The following is a 19,850-nucleotide window of genomic DNA, read 5'->3' on the forward strand; positions in this document are numbered from 1 at the left end:
CAGGATCCCGTATGCTGTCCTCGTGTAGGACTGTCTTGGCTTCGTCCTGCTCGGGACTGTTCTCCATCGTAGGAGACGCATTCACCTGCACCGAGGGCGGATCGTTCTCGTGCCTACGCACCCGTTCCTTTTTCTCTTTTGTGTAGATACTGTGTAGTTGCCTGTGAGTGAGCCCGTACTTCAGCCCGAGTTCTTCGTAGATGGGTTTCTTTTTTCCTGTTCTTTTGCCCCCGAGCTGCAAAAGCTGCTCCAGATCATGTTGCTCCAGCGTTGTGGTCATTTTGCTGGGAGTGCCCGTCATGGTCTTCATAAGCTGATTTGAGTCGCGGCGCAAGCCCGCCCTATCTGCGAAGAAGTGGCTTCTATGCGACCAAGGGACACCTAAAGCGTGGAAAACAAGAAGCCAATCCCTCCGCACTTGATCTCCAGCAGGTTGTTTGAACATGGGGTCCGCTTCATACTGGATTAGCTTTGTTAGCCAATCATCAGCGAGGTCCTGGGACATCTCGGTCTTGCCCCAGATTGACCACTGCCAAAGCCAGTCATTGTTGTATATCCGCCAAGCACGCCACCGGTCCGAACCGTCATCTGCGGCGCTTGAGGTGGCATCCCATGCCACAGCTAGCCATGGGAATTGGTCTGCCCAAATCTCTTCACGGTCCTTCAGCCACAGGAGCCAAGGTGTTGACAGTATCTCAAGCAGCCATGGCTCATCCCCACGCAGCTTGCCAACCGACATGCCGAAGTATGTTTGAGTAGCCATAAATCTCGAACGAATCCCAGATCCGCTCCCTTTCTCACCAACTTCGTGCATGAACTTAGTGATTTCTGACCAGCTTGCACCCTCTTCCTTTCTTTGGCCCGTCATAGCCCAGAACAATTGCGGTGGCAAAGCCCAAAGCATTGGAGATCCCTGATGTAGGCGTCAGCGTGCCTGTGTGGTGCAGCAGTTATGTTGTGACAAGCAAACCTGTGCATCCTCTGGCATTGAAGCATGCTGACTTTGGTTGCGAATCGAATAGTATTCGTGCGCCAAGGACATCCAGGCTCTATGCAGTCCTGTCTCAGTCGCGAACCTTGATTCCACCAACTTCCATGGAAGCTTCTCGTGATCTCTAAGCCGTAGGATAATATTGCCTTGGTTAATGTGCTTGAACTCTCCTTTATCTTGTTCTGGAAGTTTCTTGAGCATCTTGTCGACACTTTACTGCAAACTGGCATTCTCCCTATCTTTCTGGCGCAATTCTCTTCGACATTCTTCAATTTGCTGCACCTTTTCTTTCAAAGCGGCTTCGAGAACTTTAGTCCTCTCGTGTTGTGCTCTAGTCATACCCTTTTGGTCCACAGTGGTACGGGGTTCATGGGTATAAGTCTGTAGAGGGTCCTGGATCGGAAAAGTCGCCCTGACTTCGTGTCGGCTCAGTACGCTTGGATCTGTGGGGAGTTGATTTGATGTTGAACTTGCCGCCAAATGACCTGTAAGTACGAGAAATATACAGAGGGAGCCTGTCCAGTCTGGATTTTGTCGCATCGATATATGTTAGATCTCTACGACGCCCTCCCAGCAGGTAAATCTTGAAGCAATTTAAAGGTTGTTGTACCAAGTTTTGGACTATGGGTGGCAAATGAAGCTATTGCCAGCCAATCAATGAGTGTAAATGTCCTCGCAGTGAAACCTTCTCCTCAGCTAATGATCAGTTCAAAACGTTTCACGCTTTTCCTGGAGTATTTCCTGCGAGCGGTTAACTTTTACGACTTCTTATGTCACATCTAGTCAACTTTGGTTATGCCTCGGGTGACGTGACGTACAGCAGAAGTCATTGGGGGTGCAGCCTAGCTCTTTACGCGAGGGTGTCTCAGGATTTGCGATTAAGTACCGTCAACGCCAAAAGATTGGACTGTTCGAATGGGATCAGCGAGGACAGTTGCCTGGTATCAGACGTCGCGACCCAGCCACCTCTTAAGCATACAAAGACAAATCGTTGGCTGACACCTCAGCTAGCAATCAGGTGCCCGCAGGGCTGATCAGGCGTCACATTGCTGAATCCGGACGCAATGATCAGCCCGTTACATTTGAGAGCCACGAATTGCGCAGGCAACAACACCCTCAGAGAGGAGAGACTTGTCATAGGCTAGCCGAAGCCAGCGCAAATCAGGTCAGAGACCGCCAACCTGTGGCCACCACGTCCCTGATACCGCTCTCGAGCTTCACCGGTTAGCAGGCCGGTCAACGATGACCGTGTTGGCGACCACGCCTGAGGGCCAATTGATGTGCCCGACGACCTGGATATCGCCCAAAAGTAGTCCTGGCACTGGGCGGCATAGGCTCTGAAACAATGTCTGTAGCCGTGGCTACCAATACTACCTTGCCCTCCTACTAGGAGTTACCTCGCCGTAGTGCGGTTCAGCCCAATACAGCCGGGCACAGCCTAGTCCAGTTTACTTCAAATCGCGCCATTCCGACTAATATTAAATGTTATTTGGTCCGCAGGTGCATCCACTGGCCTGCAGACGTGGCCGCCAGTATTAACTGTCGACCAGGTACCACATGACTTTCGTATCTATACACGGAGGTAGACTTCCGTGGATACAGGTGGCCGTAAAGGAGGCTCCCCAGGTCTGATACACAGCCCACTTCGAAGCCACATGGGGGCTAGTGGTTGCCTCATGGTTCGCGAGCACTCCGAAGTGAGTCACTTGTGATACTTAATGGCTAAGTCCGCACGGCCCTGACTTTGCTGTTACTCACCCATTTGACAATATAGGTGGCTTCCATCGATCAACAAAAACACACAAGAAGAGGCATCTTCGCCTGCCTCACGTTGAAGATTGACAAACAATTTCAAGCCTTCGTCCTGACCAAGATGAAATCAGAGGGAGTGGCCGCATGGTGATGCCCGCAATACCGGTACATACTTTCCGGGCCCCTCCTCTGCAAGTTTTGCTCGTGTCGTATCTGACTTTTGTTATAGTGGCAACAAAGATGAAAGGCACCCACAGCCGCCACAAAATGATTATGTGACTTTCGAAACTGCCAATGTGGATGCAAGTGCATTTCAGCCACCATATGTGAAGCAAGAACCCAGCAACGAATCTCAGCGGGTGGGCTTGGGACATGAACAGCCACCATATGTGAAGCAAGAACCCGGCAACGAATCTCAGCGGGTGGGCTTGGGACATGAACAGCCACCTGGTCATCAGCCATCGAATGTTGTACGTCCCTCTCTATGGCTGTCCGAAGGTCCATCTGTGGAGGATCCCAAGATGTTTCTGCAGCCCGGGACCAGGCCAATCTCGCAAGAACAACTAGTCAATGAGGTCAAAGGCATATATGCCGGCCTCGTCATGGTCGAGAAGAAATGCGTCGAAATATGCCAACAACAGTCTCAAACGACAACTAAGCTTTCCAACGAACAGTGGCAGGCACTGATAGCACTGCACCGGACACTCTTACATGCGCATCACGATTTCTTCTTGGCTAGTCAACATCCCACGGCGTCTCCTGTACTCCGGAGTCTCCTAACAAAGTATACTATGCCTGCTCGATTGTGGAGACATGGTATTCATTCTTTCCTTGAGTTGCTACGTCATCGTTTACCTCACTCGCATGAACATATACTCAGCTTTGTGCACCTTGCGTATCAAATAATGGGCCTGCTGATGGAGTCAGTACCGACTTTCTATGAGACATGGATCGAATGCTTGGGAGATCTCGCTCGCTATCGAATGGCAATCGAAGAAGCCGATATGCGAGACCGTGAGAACTGGTCCAACGTCGCTCGGATGTGGTATAATCGTGCTGCTGACCTCTCGCCGACCACAGGGAGTATGCAGCATCATTTGGCGATTCTAGCGCGGCCCAACGTCGTCCGTCAACTTTTTTACTACACCAAGGCTCTCATCAGTGGTGTCCCGTTCGTGAATGCTCGTGACTCCATCATGCTTCTGTTTACTCCATTCCTGGACAACTTCGAGGTGATTAATCAAAATTACCCGAAAATGGAAACTTCCTTGGTCAGGGCGGCAGGCATTCCCTTCACACACGGCTCCATCCATGACTACTGCGGACACATTACCCAGTTTGTGTCTGAACTCGACGGCACTATCGACAGGACGGGATCCAACTTCAAAGTCCATGGAGCAGAGGTGGCATCATCTCTTATTGCCATGGTGCTAGATTTTGGATCTGACGAGAACTTCTTATGGAAAGCCTTCTGTGCAAATTCCGAGCGGATAAAGCAAAGCCACACCGAAGGACAAACGGACTTGCCCATGGACGCCGTGCAGATTGAGGATCCTACGATGAAAGCCAGGATTCAGTGGAAGTTCTGGACAGAAAATGGACCCATCAAACCGGGATTTTGCCAGGCTGTTCCACCAACCAGCGATCGACTCGGGGTCAAGTTTAGCTCTTCTGATGAGGTGACTTTATATATTCTTCCTGTTTGGCATACTTGCGTCTCAATTGTGGCCGGCAAGGTTAGAGATAGAAACATCCTACCGTTCCTGCACTTGACGTTAGCGTTCCTCTGGAGTCTGTCATATGTTCCGGGAGCCCTTGTCTACCTTGAAAACTACGTTCCATGGTCGAAACTGGTTTTGTCGTTAAATTCGATACACAGATCTGGAGTGGTTGATGCCAGAGTCGAATCCAGGGACTTTCCTCAACAGCAGTCTGGAACAGGTCGCCAGCTGCCAGAGGACTCCTGATGCGAGGTTTTAAGTGGTCTGATCAACACTACTATTCGTCCCACTTCTTCGAGAGGCAGGTAGTGGACGAGGACGACCGCTTTCTGGAACTTCCATCCCACACTGCACCGCGCGCCGAGAGATGTCTTTGGCTTGGTGTGAGACTGGCATCAGTAAGGAGAACCCCGTGCTTGCTAACAAGACTCTTGCTGACCCCGGTATTAGTTGAAACGCTACATCACCTACGACATCGTCTCAAAAGAATTCGCTAGTACTGGACTTGCATCGGCTTTGCCAGATGTTTCTCTCATGAATACGTTGCAGGTCGCCGCAGCCATAAACACCCGGCAAGATTCGTCCATCGTATCAGAGGACGACGATAATGAGCCGATTTCGGCTTATGACACAGCTAGGAAGACCGCCGGTATTGTGAAGGCCACCACGGCTGCTGAGACGCCGTCGTGTACCCATTATGCCGAGCCTACCGAGGCCGAGGCGGAGACGACACTTCCAGTGCACGGCGTGGACGATTCGCAAGACACGAAGGGGAGCGACGCGGGTCCGGATGCAGCCGCTGTCAAAGTCCCCACCGAAGATCCAGCCACGGTTGAGCTAACCGAGGGCGTGCTCGACAAGATCCCGGGGGGTGAGAACCCTATCAACGCCATCAAGCGGGCTCCGAGTAAGGGGCCTGGCACGGACGAGGGCGTGGACGAGGACGGCTGGACACACGCTCAACGACGAAAGTCACGGAGACGCCGAAACGGAGACGCCGAAACGGCTCCAACAGTCCAAATGGATATGACGTCAATGTTTTCGCGCTTGTTCTTCGGGTGATCGGGATGAACAGTCCCGATTGATGCGAGGGGAGATGCGAGGAGATCATGCACTTGGATGTTGGGTGAGGAAGACGAGGACAAGATCTAGATAATGGCGGTGTCGCTCTACGAAGATAACTTAAGTATTCAATAGGGGTATTAAGGGGAGGAGGGGTGACAGGGATCATACACTTCAATCCAATACTTGCTACAAAGTATGTACAGCCGATAGTAAGGCAGCTTTGCTTTTATTTCCTAGGTTTTTTGTCTTTTCTTCTCCTCTTCCTTTTTTTCTCTTGGCATGTCTCCATTGTCGAGTGATCGGTGAGCCCGCTTACGTATTGCTTACATGGCTCGAAACGGGCAAAGTCAGGCAAGTTGGCGCCGCTAGCCATCGCCCAGCGAGACTTGGTTTGAGATCAACCATACCGTGGATTTAAGCATCAGCCAGGGTATTCTTGACGCGTTGATTCAAGGGAAACAGTCCTTGTCTTGACCACATTGTGTTCGCCAAGGCACCTAACTTGGTGGCCAAGACGCTTCTATACGATATATACTCTTTCACACAAATCTGAGGGTACATTGCGGCTTCGGTCATTGAAACAGTTCGAATTGAGGCTGGAAATCTATCGCGTCATTGGCCTAGCCCGTTTCTGTTCAAGCAGAAGTGCTATCTTTCACCGTTCTTTCTTTTGCAAACATGGAGTTTCAGTATATCGTCATCATTTCTGAATGCACCCTTTCTCTTAGCCTTATAATAGTCGAAGTTGTAATATAAGCTTTGTCGGAGAAGATTCTGCCATCATTGTTAAAACACAGTCGATCGTTAGTGAAGGGCCTAACTCACCAGGCAATGCGGGTGATTCAAGCCCTCCACATTTGCTGGAAAGCCTCCACCATACTTCGAGTTGATTTGAACTTGGTTCTTTCGCAAACCTGGTTCGTTTGCTCTGTCCGGTGGTATTCTGACACTTTGTCTTGGAAATCACTTAGGAGGCACAGAAACGTGATACTGGCATTAAAACTGACCGTTGACACCAAGTGCCTCCCATGCCTCATCGACCTCCAGAGCTGCTGATTGCCTGTAGATATTCTCGGGTCATAAAGGTGCCATTATAGGTCAACTCGTGGTAGTATACGTTTATGTCTTCGAGGAGCGGGGCTAGTGACTTAGTAACAGTGGCTTTGCTCAGAATTATCAACACTCACTGGAGTGGGTCGTTCTGTGCAAGCAGATTTGTCTGTTTCTGAAAAACTTTGTGCACGGTTTGTAACATCGATGTCCCGCTCAGCTTCTTCACCTAGAATATCAATGCCGTTAGGGATACTCTCTACTCGGGAAATAGATGCCAAACGTACCGTGACTGGCTAGTTTCTGTCCCTTGCGCTCGTTAGAGGGGGAATGGCGTCTGCATTTGTGGCCCAAATTTGAAGTTTCATGCCTTTGTGAATCCTTACTTCCGACGAATATCTTCTTCTCACCCTTTGCTTGTGGGAGGTCACAGATAGCGCGATCGTAGGCCATTCCCAGTGGGATAAGCCCGTTTATCATGCCCGCCTGTGTACTCGGAAACCGGAAACGTGTCGAACCTCCTTGCCAGACTTTATAGTAAGTCCAAGTTATAAAGTGAGATAAAAGAGGTCAACTAAACTTTTCAAGGCTGAACCGATCTATTTCGTGTAATCTCGGAGTCCTCAAGCGATGAACACGCCTGGGACTTTGAAGACAATGGATACAATGAGTACGATGATACACACAGCCATCGCCCAATATGAACTTAGTGAAATACTGGGAGGAGATTGATGATAAGGGGCGGCGCTACTTTCCTTACTGTCCGCCATCACAACTCTTGCACCAGTTACTCGACATTTTGGTGAATTAGTGATCAGGTACTAGGATTGTAATAGCTGTTGCATTCTGCGGTAGGTTTAATTTTCCTCGTCCGAGGGACGGTCGCCTCAGCCTGGTCGGCCTTATCGCGGCAACGCGATCAGTGCATATTATAGTTAGTGATAAGAGGAGCTTCGTTGTCTCTACTGAAGTTCAAAAAGAAGAGAAGAGACTTATAAGGAAACCAGTTTTGTAATTCATCGTAGGAGACATCGCTGAAGAAAATCTGGATAAGAAGAGCTCTAAGCGGTATTGTGGATTACTACCACAATTTTTAGCCTCTCCGTCACCGAAGTCTATGTGAAATTCAGATCTAAGGTTTATTTCGGAGCTTAAGGATCGTGCACTATCCACAGGTTCCTGCATACTATACGTGGTGCTCGGAGAGACCATGCCTTTTCCACCGTAACTATTGAATATTGGCTTGTACGTAAGTCGCTGTGGTCCGGAACACGGACAGTATAAAATCAGCAGTGCAATGAACTTCAACAACAACAATAAGAACGAAGTAAAATCTTGTCGGAAGCTGAGGCAGATCGCGTCACTGTGCCGTGACCTGAAGGAGTAACCTCCACCAACTATGCCTGAACGTTTTCGTCGACAGAAAGTGCGCTTCCACGAGCAGGACGAAGAGGTCCTCCGTCGCCCGATTGACGACGAATATTCTGTCATGGCACATTTTTCGGACCATATCGACATGTACCGACGTTGCATCGTACCTTTTCAAAATGACAGAAATCCTATGTTGTGTCGAGAAGGCTACCTCCCTCAGCAAAGACGTCTGCCGTTATGTCGGGCTGAGGAACGGGAGAGTGATCTCCGCCATTAAGTTCACGGTCGCCACTTGAGATCGCAATTCCTCCGAGGTTTGCGATCATACGACGACTCCTTACTGCTCGTCCACGGGACTTAAAGTCGCAGGGAGTAAACGATGGAGAGATGCCAAAGAGTCCGCCTGAATCCAGGCACGCACCTCACCAACGATCAGTGGAATACGTCACGATCTACCTCAATCTTCCCGCTTTAAAGATCCCTCTACATATCCGCCGTGCAGACCTGCAAAATATGTATACAACCTAGAGTCTTCCAGTATGGGGCGCGGATAATGCCATGCCTGGCAAGGCCCTAAAATGCAAGAGCAGGAAGTACGGGCCTAGGGAAGAAACGAAAAGCGTGAAAGGCTTGGACGTCTCTATGAGTATAACAAAGCACTCTACTCAGTTGCGTTCGATGGCACTGTGGTGCCTATTATCGAATCAAGTGCCACACTAGTCGCTTGAGTAGCCGCTTGAGCAACCTGCATCATCATCTCGCTGCCATTCTCACTTTCCTGCAGCGCCTTTTGTAAGTCAGTCAGTTTGGATTCAATCCGAGAAATGCTGTGACAGCATTGATCAACTTTCTTTCGCAGCTCCTCAATTGACGGGTTTGCCTGGGGCGGAAGAGAAAAGTCAGTGGCTAAACACGGCCTGTACCATTCTGCCCTCACCTCTGCTCAAATTCTTCGAGACGTTCATCCGCTGTGCTTCTCGCTCGTTGTGCCACGTTGAGAAATTGTTTCACCAAGTGATGTCCTGACTTCGAGCCACTGGGCGGTAGAGCCGCAGAGGCGTTGTGTTGCTGCGCAGCCGCTCTTCGGGGTTCCTTCGATGTTCTACGACCTGGCTCCCAGGCACCGTTCGGCCACCCATGATTCAGAATGTTCTGAGACCTTCCCTGAGAGAGGTCTGCATGCTCTGGAAAGACCGTGGGAGTGACAGGTGGACTGACCGCTGGCTGCTCCAATCCAAAAAGGTTGGGGTCAAAAAAACTATCCTCCATACCTTCAGGTGCCTCTCGCGTGAAGCTAGACATCTGATGTGGCCTTAAATTTGACATGACATGACTTGTTGAAGTATCAACACTGTGCAAACACGGGATTAAGTGGTGGGTAGAGCGGCTCCCCTTTGCCGCTCGATGCGAACGGCAGGCGGCTAAGTGCTCCGATCACCTTCAAACAGCCCTGGTTTAACTGCAAAGTTAGCGACAAACTGTTATCCTATTACTGGACCGTTGAGTAGCGGGATTGCATTGCCGCCTGGAAGGTCTGGAGCCGGGGCAAAATGGGACCTCTGAATTCAGTGGTGAGATCCGCAACCACTATATCTCTGGGATAACATGAAACATCCATGGTCACACAATTTGCCACAATACTCCCACAGCAAGGCGTGGTGAAGCTAGAAATGAACCTTCAACCAAGATTTTCCACGCCACTGGGCCTCTAACCTTTGCTTGCGGCGCGAGATTTCCAGATTCTTTGGGCCTCCAAAATCTTCGGTTTACTATGAGGAACAATTGAGGAGAAATGGCCCGGTTTAGCAAAAGACGCTCCAATGTCAGATTGAAGTCCCGCAGTAGAGAATCACGGTGTAAAAAATTCCACCCTGCGCCGGCTTCGGGATCTCACTACTACCATCAACGGTTTGACGAGTAGAGGTGAGTAGGGTGCACTAGCTAATCCAGATATCGATGGTAATATTACCACTGCCGCAGTGTTTGCACCGTCCCGAGAAAAACACGGAGATCCTAACTAAGAAAGTCAGCCTTGACATTGCCAGAATACGATATTACCTGAAAGATCTCTTCGTGATGAGAACCGCATCACTACTGAATCTATTATGACACTCGCATCGAACATGGCGCTGATTTTGGCACCCCCCAGTGACTGTTTGACACTTGCGAAGTTCCTGGAATGGTTTTGACCATACGGGAGCTGCCACCGGACCTGACTCCCGAGACCTTAGTCAGTCATATTCAAGGGGCACTGGAAGCTACAAGAACTCATCTGAAACATCTGAATACCGCCTTCAACACTGATGGGCAGCATTTGCCCCATGGGTCCTACAGGATTTCTAGATTGGGGCGATATGCAGCCGCCTCCATGGCTTGGTTGCAACTTGCTTCGGGGGTCTCTCTTCTCTCTGTAATCCTCTGCTGGTTCAGCTTATAGGAGGGCCCTCCAGGACGAAATTCGCCATTTCGGAGGGAGAAATGCTTCTAACGAGTGTTGAGCCTGGCACAGGTAGGACACGTGGCTTGAGCAGATGGTAAGCAGCCTTATTTGCAGCAGTGTCGAGGTAGAGTTCGCAATTCGAGCTAGCCAATCTGCGCAGCTAAGAAGTCTTCCGCTCTTTCCATGTTTCCATGTGGCCTACAAGCACGTTGGGATCGTCACTGAAATTATTGTTGGACCATGTCGTTTGTTGTACCCACAAGAATAAGATGGCCTCTTTCAAGGCCCTGAATGATTGGGCATTTGTCCGCAGCAAGGGCCATACAAATTGACGTGTCAATACGCGGAACAGACAAAATCTGTCTCACCACGAATAGGTGGAGGACTCATTAATGTCTTGTGGTAATCGTCGCCACAAATCCGCAACCCAAATGATGTTGTATACATATGCTGATAGATGAGCCGAACTGGTCCAAGGGCCAGGGACACCAAAATCTAGGAGATGCGAAGATCCGAAACCGTCGACCACTCCTTTGCGAGGTTCACCAGAAACCCATGACCGTTGCCAGATTCGAAACATTACTAAGCGGCATATGTGAACCATTGTTTTACGAGATATTTCGACGTTGACCGATGATTCTGATCTAGGAAAAGCTGAAACGGACGGTCACCATGTTAGAACGTTAACTGGCGAGCAGAAGCCGATAATCCTTGTCATTGGACGACGGGAAACACTTGAAACTCTACTATTCCTCACGGCATCCGTACCACCAATCTCCTGTTCCACACCGGCCGCTCATTAGACCGATCAGTTCTTGAGGCGTCCAGCCCCGTTTGAACCATCTGCTCTTGGAAAGGCCGGCCAGTTCCCATGTTCGCTTTGTATGTTCATCATCTGTCGCGGACCGTTACGTCTGAAAGGTAGATATACCGCTTACCTGTGGAACACTGTTGGACGAAATAGAGGCTGTGAAAGCACGATTTCTGCGGCAGTTGAACAAGACTCTCGGTGGAAGCCTGTTCGACCTGCTGGAGAATTCGAACCGCGCACAAGGATTACCGCTGTTGAAACTTGATGACCATGATATCATGACGCGGCCGGACTGCGATCAGTCGTGGATTGATGACTTTCACTTAATAGAAAAGTAGCAAGGGACCCAGGTAGTCTATAACCCAGAGCTGATATATTGCAACACATAAATTCAAAGCCTCGCTGCCTCTTCCTCTGTGAGCAGGAACACCCAGTCATGGCCGCCAACTAACTATAGGCATTGCTGCCAGTTGATCAAAGACCAGTGCTTCGACCAACTCATGACATGACGATATAGAATTTCACCCCAAAAAGGGTCATTCCAGGTTGTGTCAGCTGGACTCCATGTCAAGCTTGCTTGTAGAGGGTTTAGGGAGCGTTCCTGCCACAAAGCTGCAAATGCATCATGTCATGAATTTCTTGCTTGTCCCGGCTCTTGGTTGTTCAAGCTTTAGCACCGAGGAGAACATCAGTAGGGCACTCGGGTGTTACAGCTAGAGTTAGTCTCCACAGCAGGAGAGATGGAGTTGACTTGACTTTGCTGAAGAACAGCACCTTTTTCATCTTGCTGTAGACCCGTTGGCTCAATCACAACTATCGTAGAGCTCTTGTAGCGTTTTGCTCAGATCATGCAGGCTATCTTCTCTTGCCAGCCTGATGAGATTCTCGTATACATCGTTTTCTTGCTCGTCCGTCATCTCCTCCTTGTCTCCATAGTAATCGTGCAGCTTCTGCCTTCTTCTTCGAGCTTGTCTCGATGAGAAGCCTATCCAAGCCAGATTAGAGGACCTAGTCATATGGTTGCATTGTTGGATGCTGTAACACTCGGAGATCATCACTTATGTTGTTGAACACCGAACAAATGGAACAAGAACACGACATTGGTATCGAACCAGCTTTGTGCGGAAGGTATTTGTGAAAATGTGTGCAAGGCAGTCAAGCTGCAAGACAGGGACTAGAACAGGGAAGGGGAAATGGCCTGCCTGGTCGAACAAGCTACCAATATTTTCATTTCCTTCACGATGTATTGGCTTGTCGTAGCTTGAAGGGATCATTGAACAAGCAGCTATGCCTTGAAAGCATTAACCTGTTCCTTTTATCCTTTTGGTGATTTTCTTCATGGATTGAATTCTTGTAAGCCCCGCTGATCCCATTGGCGGGATTGGGATAATTTTACGCTGACCGGAAGACACCATGACAGGACAAGACTGGCGTGACGTCCATAATCATGCATCATATCAGTGCTGGCTCCGATGAGTTGGCTAACCGGTGAAGAGATCGGATGAATGAATGGAAGGGTAGAAAGAAGGCTATCGAGCGGATAGTCATGGTGCAGGACGACGGACTTTGTGGGACTGTGGTAAGTGGTGGAGCCAAGGAGGCATTGTCCCAGCGGCATATGGGCATTTTGGTGGCAATACGATAGAAAATAACACCTATATAGAAGCCAGACACTCGCCAGATGTCCTAGACAGGATGCAGAGCCAATTGAACACATTTTCCGCTTTTGACAATAAAGGCGGTTATATGTGGCCGTCGGGCCTGCAGCATTGGCAGTTCCAAGGTGGGGTAGTCCACCACCCGCGTAAGATATCCTAGAATGTCCGTGGGACACAATTAGATGATAATGTTAGGGGTGGTCAGGCAGGGCTAGTGCACGTAGTTGCCGTGGCTAACGTTCATCAAACCACTCGCACACACAGTGATGGAAGCGACAGAATACTCCGTCCGGAAGATGCCAACCAGGCTTATATTGTTGTGTGTTGTTTTTCGCTTGTCATTATGGATGCAGCGACACTTGCGAAAGACATAGTCTGCGCAAAGACGATTAATGGCACCTGAAACACTTAACGGCTACCTCGCTATGAAGCGCTGAACACTTTAGAGACGGAGTGGACTTTTGACCAGGCTTGCCTTTTTTCATGTTTCTACTCCCAACAATGAAAGTGACAACCATACGTTGTTGAGAGGAGAAGCTGAAGACTAGAATTGCTTGGCAATCACTCTGGCCATTATCGGTAGAAGTGCACCACCACCTCAACGGCTTTGGTGTACCTCATTGTTCGCTATTGGAGTGGAGTACACGACGTTCGCTGTACACAATTCCCGTGTTCTGCAGTTGCGCTGAGTTTTGATGCCTTCCTTCTATGGGCAGATGGGCATCTAGCGAGAGCACCGACACATGAGACACATTAAAACACGATGTTGAATCAAGGAATTTGGCACCGTTTGGTAGCTAGGCGTAATCAATACGACTACCAGCACGCATTAGACAGTAATGGCAAACCCCACAACAACGTCTGACAATAGTTCTTTCATCACTACCACTACACACCCCACCCATACACCAGCCCTGTTCTTGAAAACAAACAATCGCCTAGAGCCGCGGCTTGTTGTTGGTGATGACGATACACTCCCCAAGTCCCCACCCCAACACTTTTGCGGGCATTCTCCGTCCGTACAATCGCCGGAGTCCATTAGAGATTGATATTGACGTTTCCCAAGCATACTTGGACGCTCTACCTCACAAACATGTGTCAGTTTCAAATATCGAATAATTTGAGAGAAGGGAGACCAACATTGGCGGCATTGCAGCACACGATGGTTGTGCCACACTGAGAGCTGCCGGCCCCTGGGATGGAATATCAGCACACAATTCCTTGGAGCTGAGCGAGGAGTCGCGGTTCAGTGATGATCACCTACCCATGGCAGTACAGGTGGTCTTCCCCTCTTTGTCCGTGGAGCAGCAGTATGGGGTATTGTTGTTGCCGCATATGTTGCTTTGGTTAACAACGGTCGCAGTTGGCTTTGCCGGCTCTGTGGGTTTCGGGGGCTTTGGAGGGTTGGGCACAGCCAAGCCCATGGATGCAAGGATGGCGATGACGCCGAAATACTTCATACAATGCATCTTGTTGGGGTGATTCTCGGGAGGATGACTTGAGCAACAATTGACTTTTGGTTTGGGCTGGATCTTCTTGAATCTGGAAAGCTGGGTTGAGGAAGAGACAAGGTGAGATGGGAGGGAACAGCCATGCCTTTATGCTTTTCGAAGCAACAGCCTGGACGATGAGCTCGAGTCAGTCCATGGCTGCATACGGATGGGATCTTCTCTGCTCCTCAGTTTCACTCCGGTCTGGACCCGGTAGAGGTATGTTCAGCTGGATGCAAGTGTGTCTCAAAACACCAACACGATCAGCTCATGCAGGGTCTCTAAAACATCACAAATGAAAAGGCAATCCACCTTTCGCTGAAGGCGCTGAGGTGCGGAGCATGCTCTCAGGCCGACAGATATCACCCTGGTGATCCTCGAACGCCTTCCAGATCAGGCTGGAGAAATGAAGATGCATCGTGTTGAACCCGTACACTCACGGCAACTGCAGCTCAAGCAGTAAAGATGCATGGGTCGGTCCCGTGTCTGCCGCTGTTGGTCCTCCGTAGGTTGATTCCGAGGGTCACTGAAGCGAGAATATGAGATCATGGCTTTCTAACAGACATACTTCTATGATACAGGACATAAGTTGTGTACCCTGAGAGCTTAAGCAAAGTGTTGTTGAACAATGTTAGAAGATCACTCACCAAGGTGTCGCCTTGCGCACCTCGTGTTACCATACCAAAAACTGTGAATCGTGCAGAGAATTTCATTCAGCGGAGGGACACGACTTATTCCACGGGGCACAGGAAGTGGGAATCTCTGGTGATCTCTTTTAGAAAGAGACTTTCGAGAAATAATTGACAGCTCGCGATGAGCAAGGATATCCACTCCAGCTGAGGGGTTTCTGATGGCCATCCCCATACGGGTGCTTGATGATCAAGGCCAGGTTTATCCTCATATATGCTCTTTTCTTGTTCCGGAAATGTGGATTTCTTGAATGGAACGCTTTCGTCAGTACATCGTTCTTGTCCCTGCCCCCTGGGTGCTAATCTCAGTCTTGCCCCACCCACAACAGCAGTGCTAATCGCTCCTACGGATTGAGCAGGGCTGGCAGAACTTGGACACATTCGCTTGTCTACACGATGATAGCGTTGCCAAGGCACAATTGGACAGACTTGAGTAAAGTTAGTATCTCTTCCTCGTACAAAAAGGACAGCCTACGTACGTATTGGGCATTGCAGCAGACGGTCGTAACGGAGCAAGCGTCTGAAGTGTCTCAACGGTATGTTGCTCAACGCAGGTGCAGGCGGGCTAAGGCGCTGACGGCAGGTCTTCATTGTCAATTGCCTCGAATTGTAAACCTTTACCTGCCTCATGCCGTGTATTCAGCTGCCAGCTGATGATCAGCTCCTGCGAAGATGCCGGGCCATAGCAATTTGGTAGTCAGAAAGCCCTTCTCCGCGAAGGTTTTGATGATCAGAGCCCAAAAGAATACCCAACATGAGGGACCAAGGAGACACCACTTGAGACGCAGTACATGACGGAAGTGAGGAGGTTGCTGTGCAAGTGCACCCGACACTCTGACTCTTTGGCTATATTCCTGTAGATGGGATATTCGTCCGACAAGGTAGATGGTGGTGGAGCCTTTACCGTATTATTGGTGCCCAGGAAATCACGATCGAGGGACACAGATTGACTTGGCGCTGTGACCACTTACCAACACTGCATACAAGGGGTTTCCCAGCTGAACGGGATGCTGTCCAGACTGGAACAGGACCTATCGCTCTGAAAGCGTCGTGGTGCCCACCAATGACGCTATTGGTAGTGGAAAGGTGGTTGACGGCAGTCCAAGGAGCACTGTGCATATTTAGGCGCTAAAAGGCCTCGTTCATGCAGCTCTCATCAAGGATACCTGGTAGACGGGATAAAACGAGAAACAGTACCACACTACGATCACGAAGCTGATTTCGTACCGTGGAATGAATGCAGCTGAAGAGGCTTTTCTTAACGTAAGAGATGAGGCAATGTGAGGAAGTTGTCGATGCGATATGGAGGCACAAGCGACAGACGGCTCAAGCGGCCGGCAATACCTCCTCTGAACCACAGCCTTAGTACAGGGGGCTCGTCCACACGAATCACTGCCACCCCAGATATGGAAAAGACTAAGTGCGATCCTGTATGATTGACAGTTTGTTGATCAACTCGACGTGTGGTATAAGACAAGTGGGCTGTTTGTCCTTGACGTCACAATGATGAACCGGTTCTAATCTCGTCCAGCGCCATTAGCCAGAACTGGATATCACTCCACGGATGATTCTGGTTGGTTCGGCCTGTGACAGTTGCGCAAAGTTCACATCGTATTAGCTAGAAAGTAGCCAATAGTAAATGGGAGAGATGTTTGATCGATGCGGCTGAATATCCGCGTTACCGGCTGGAGGTTTCATCTCTCGATATGGAAATGAACGGCAACGGGGATGTCACTGAACGAGCTGGGGAGGGACGACCTGTCAGACTGCGATTTCCAAAATTCCTGATATTTTCTAGAACCGGTTTGACATCTGTACTAGAATGACCCGCACCGAAAGAGCACGCGGAATGCGGGGAAGGGGTGAAGCCCTGGCGGCTATTCGATTGGGCCCAAACAGATCCACCAACAGCATTCACCGAGGATGGTACTTTTTTGAACCGTTGCGGGCACCGGTCCGGCGGGATGTGATCGCTGTCATAACGTAACATCTGGCCAACAGACACGGTATGCTCACCCACTCGCCGCACATGTCAGGACTTTTGGCTCTGCACTGCGCAAGACAAGCGACTACATGCATTGCCGAGTCTTGCTATAAATTTAAACATATGCTATCGAGTATCGAGAAGTCTAAGATCGACGCTTGTGAACCACAGTTTGATTTTCTTCCATAGGATCTACCTAAGTTTACTGTGTCAATGAGCGGCGCCAAGAAATCGTGATTGGCCCGGGGAAGCAGACAGGGCCAAAAGTCAACCATACTAACACTGGAACGACTCCACCCAACACTGGCAACTTAGTTTCGTTTTGGAGAATAAGGCGTGGAGAAATCGGACAATAATTGGGAGCATTTAAGCGAGGATGGGTCGAAAATTCCAGTCAAAAATGGATTGGCACCAGAGGAGGGTGAGTCGCCAACGAATGGGTCTGCTTTAAAGCTGCATCTTGTAGGTGTGCGCCCCTCTAAGCTCGGAGGAGTAAGGCCACTGAGGTGACCCAGCCGCTGTGGCCCACGAGCATCTGAAGACACTTCCCTGTTCTGGCGTCCCAGAGCCGTATAGTGCTATCGAAGGAGCCCAGATGCTGGCCATTGGGAGAGAACGCCACTAAGGTGACCAGGCTGCTATGGCCCTGGAGTATGTGAAGACTGACACTTGTCCGTCTCAGCGTCCCACAGCCGCACCAACCTGTCGTGGGAGCCCGAGGCCAGCTGCTGCCCGTCGGGAGAAAACGCCACTGAGTTGACCCAGCTGCTATGGCCCTCTAGTGTCTGTAGGCACTTGCCCGTCCTAGCGTCCCAGAGCCGCACCGGCAGAATCATGGGCGGTGTCCGGAGGAAAAGGTTCCGCCTTGTTGCTCTGCCGGGCTTAGCCATCTTAAACAGCCAGTGAGGGTACTCGAAGTGACTGAATGAGGGATCTGATCGACATATTATTGCTTCGATTGACCAATCAATAGAACTGTGAATGCTCCGACCAGAACCGTACCACATCGGTGATATTACATTGTCCGCAATAGTCCATGACGCGTTTGAGCTCCATTCGGAGAGGAGTTCGACGTCACGCATGTTCAGACCTGCTGATGTGACCGTGATGGGTGGTGTTGCTGTTGAATCTGAAAGACTAGAAGAAGAGTTATCCGGCGGGCTCGCTGGTTACACAGGAATCGAACCAGTAATCGACGACATGATCTTGATCACGATTTTGTACAAGATCAATCTCAATCCGGTGGCGTGCAAAATATCGATGGTCCACCTTGACATCGTCAAGACTTTTTGTGCTCGCGGAACGGCGATCTTGTCGTACATTGCAATTGCATTCTCTAAATACTCGGCCTTGCGCAGAGAAGGAGCCAGATCCCATCCGTCCATTATAGCCAGATTCGCACCATTTCCGGCAAAAGGGCTGACAGCATGGTTTGCGTCTCCAATCCAGATGATTGGTCCGTTTGTCAAACGTATATGGGCGAACGGAGGTCGATCTCTTGCACTGAATAGCATGACGGTTGTCGGGTCAGTTGCAATGACTAGCTCTTTGACCACAGAGCAAAATTGCCCGCAAGCTTTGTGGACTCATCATTGAGCTCACTGTCGCTGCGGTATGGGATATTTCAATGTAGAACGCGGCTGTCGACTGGCACGACTCATGGCCCAAAGGACTGATTTGTCGTCCACCGGCGAGACGAACAGACCTACACCTTTCCCACCCAGAAGAGCACCCCAATCTCGATCAAGCGGCCGGGGAATGTCTTCTTTCCTGGAATATTTGGCTGTTCCTCCCCAGGTGACTATGCCAGTATAATTGAGGTTGCTTTGCTGTCGGAGCAGGGATCTGATTGTACTCCAAGAGCCGTCTGCTGCAATGAATAAATCACATATCTCTGTACGCCCGTCGTGCAACGTTATCCGCATTCTCCCATCTTCAGTCTGCTCCGCAGCAGTGATGGGAGTCTCCCAATGAATCTCTGCACCAGCCGCAATGGCCGCATCAGCAAGAACCTTCTGCAAAGCATTGCGTCGCACTCTCATTCCAGAAAGCCGGTGTCCAGGGGGCTGAAGCGGGAAGCTGAATATTGGTTGCAGGTTCTGGTCCCATAGTTGAAGCCACCTCTGGTTTCGGCAGTTGCTTCAGGATTGACACTGACACTTCTGACACGATGGATCAGTCCCAGAAGGTCAAGGACCTGAATACCACCAGGGCTGTTATCTGCTCGAATTGAAAGAGTGTAGCCCTCCCGACCAGTTCGAGCTTCGTAGCTGTCACGCTCAAATATGATGACCTTTGGTTTCGGAATGTCAGAGAAGTGATGGGCGAGGGCAATAGAAAGGGTTAGCCCAGCGATACCAGCACCAGACACAACGATGGATTTGGAGGAAAGGAAATGAGCACCTCCCGAAGAAGACATTACGCTGACAAGAGAGGATCGCTTAGCTGTTGAACTGGAAGTGAAGAACGGCCACAATGACTCCGCGGTCGCGCGATATAAGTGCAAGCATCGTGGCCAACCTGCTCGGGATATATAGGCGGTGTCTCAGGCAACAGTTGTATACTCGCATCAGACTGGTGACGTTTGGGTTCGCGTCCGATCCGAATACGAGACAAAGCTCAAAAGTGTAGTAGCGCTTGGCACACGTGACTGCCAAGACCCCTTTACATAGCTGTTGCCTGCGCACGCAAGGTACGTAGTCAGGAACCCCTTTGGTCCCCACCAAGCATTTATTAAAGGCAGCTTGGTCGAGGGAACATGAGATGTGTCGAGCCCATCACGTGAAGGGGAAGAGCTTAGTCAGCCAGGACAAAGAATCGAGGCGTAT

The 19,850-nt window shown here is 50.1% G+C and overlaps 4 protein-coding genes across 4 annotated transcripts in view; all 4 read right to left on the reverse strand.

Moving 5' to 3' along the window:
• Positions 1 to 1,192, reverse strand: part of PV06_11185 (uncharacterized protein) — a gene marked incomplete at its 5' end in the record, with an annotated part of 8,149 nt that extends 6,957 nt beyond the window's left edge. Inside the window, 2 exons of the mRNA XM_016412814.1 lie at positions 122 to 913; positions 971 to 1,192. Coding sequence (XP_016256814.1) covers positions 122 to 913; positions 971 to 1,192 — 1,014 coding nt within the window. The remainder of the gene's footprint in view (positions 1 to 121; positions 914 to 970) is intronic.
• A 10,812-nt stretch (positions 1,193 to 12,004) lies between these two features.
• Positions 12,005 to 12,217, reverse strand: PV06_11186 (uncharacterized protein; the record flags this gene model as incomplete). Its single annotated transcript, XM_016412815.1, has 1 exon — positions 12,005 to 12,217. One exon carries the CDS (start codon positions 12,215 to 12,217, stop codon positions 12,005 to 12,007), a length of 213 nt encoding a protein of 70 aa, XP_016256815.1.
• A 1,680-nt stretch (positions 12,218 to 13,897) lies between these two features.
• On the reverse strand, positions 13,898 to 14,328 carry PV06_11187 (uncharacterized protein; the record flags this gene model as incomplete). Its single annotated transcript, XM_016412816.1, has 3 exons — positions 13,898 to 13,939; positions 14,000 to 14,052; positions 14,124 to 14,328. The coding sequence occupies 3 exons, from the start codon at positions 14,326 to 14,328 to the stop codon at positions 13,898 to 13,900; spliced, it is 300 nt and encodes a 99-aa protein (XP_016256816.1).
• A 3,332-nt stretch (positions 14,329 to 17,660) lies between these two features.
• Positions 17,661 to 19,441, reverse strand: PV06_11188 (uncharacterized protein; the record flags this gene model as incomplete). The annotated part of the gene is made up of 4 exons (XM_016412817.1): positions 17,661 to 18,151; positions 18,209 to 18,525; positions 18,625 to 19,121; positions 19,181 to 19,441. The coding sequence occupies 4 exons, from the start codon at positions 19,439 to 19,441 to the stop codon at positions 17,661 to 17,663; spliced, it is 1,566 nt and encodes a 521-aa protein (XP_016256817.1).
• Between the last annotated feature and the right edge of the window lie 409 nt (positions 19,442 to 19,850).

The sequence above is a fragment of the Exophiala oligosperma genome (assembly GCF_000835515.1).
Source record: "Exophiala oligosperma strain CBS 72588 unplaced genomic scaffold supercont1.21, whole genome shotgun sequence".
In the NCBI taxonomy this organism is placed as follows: Eukaryota; Fungi; Ascomycota; class Eurotiomycetes; order Chaetothyriales; family Herpotrichiellaceae; genus Exophiala; species Exophiala oligosperma.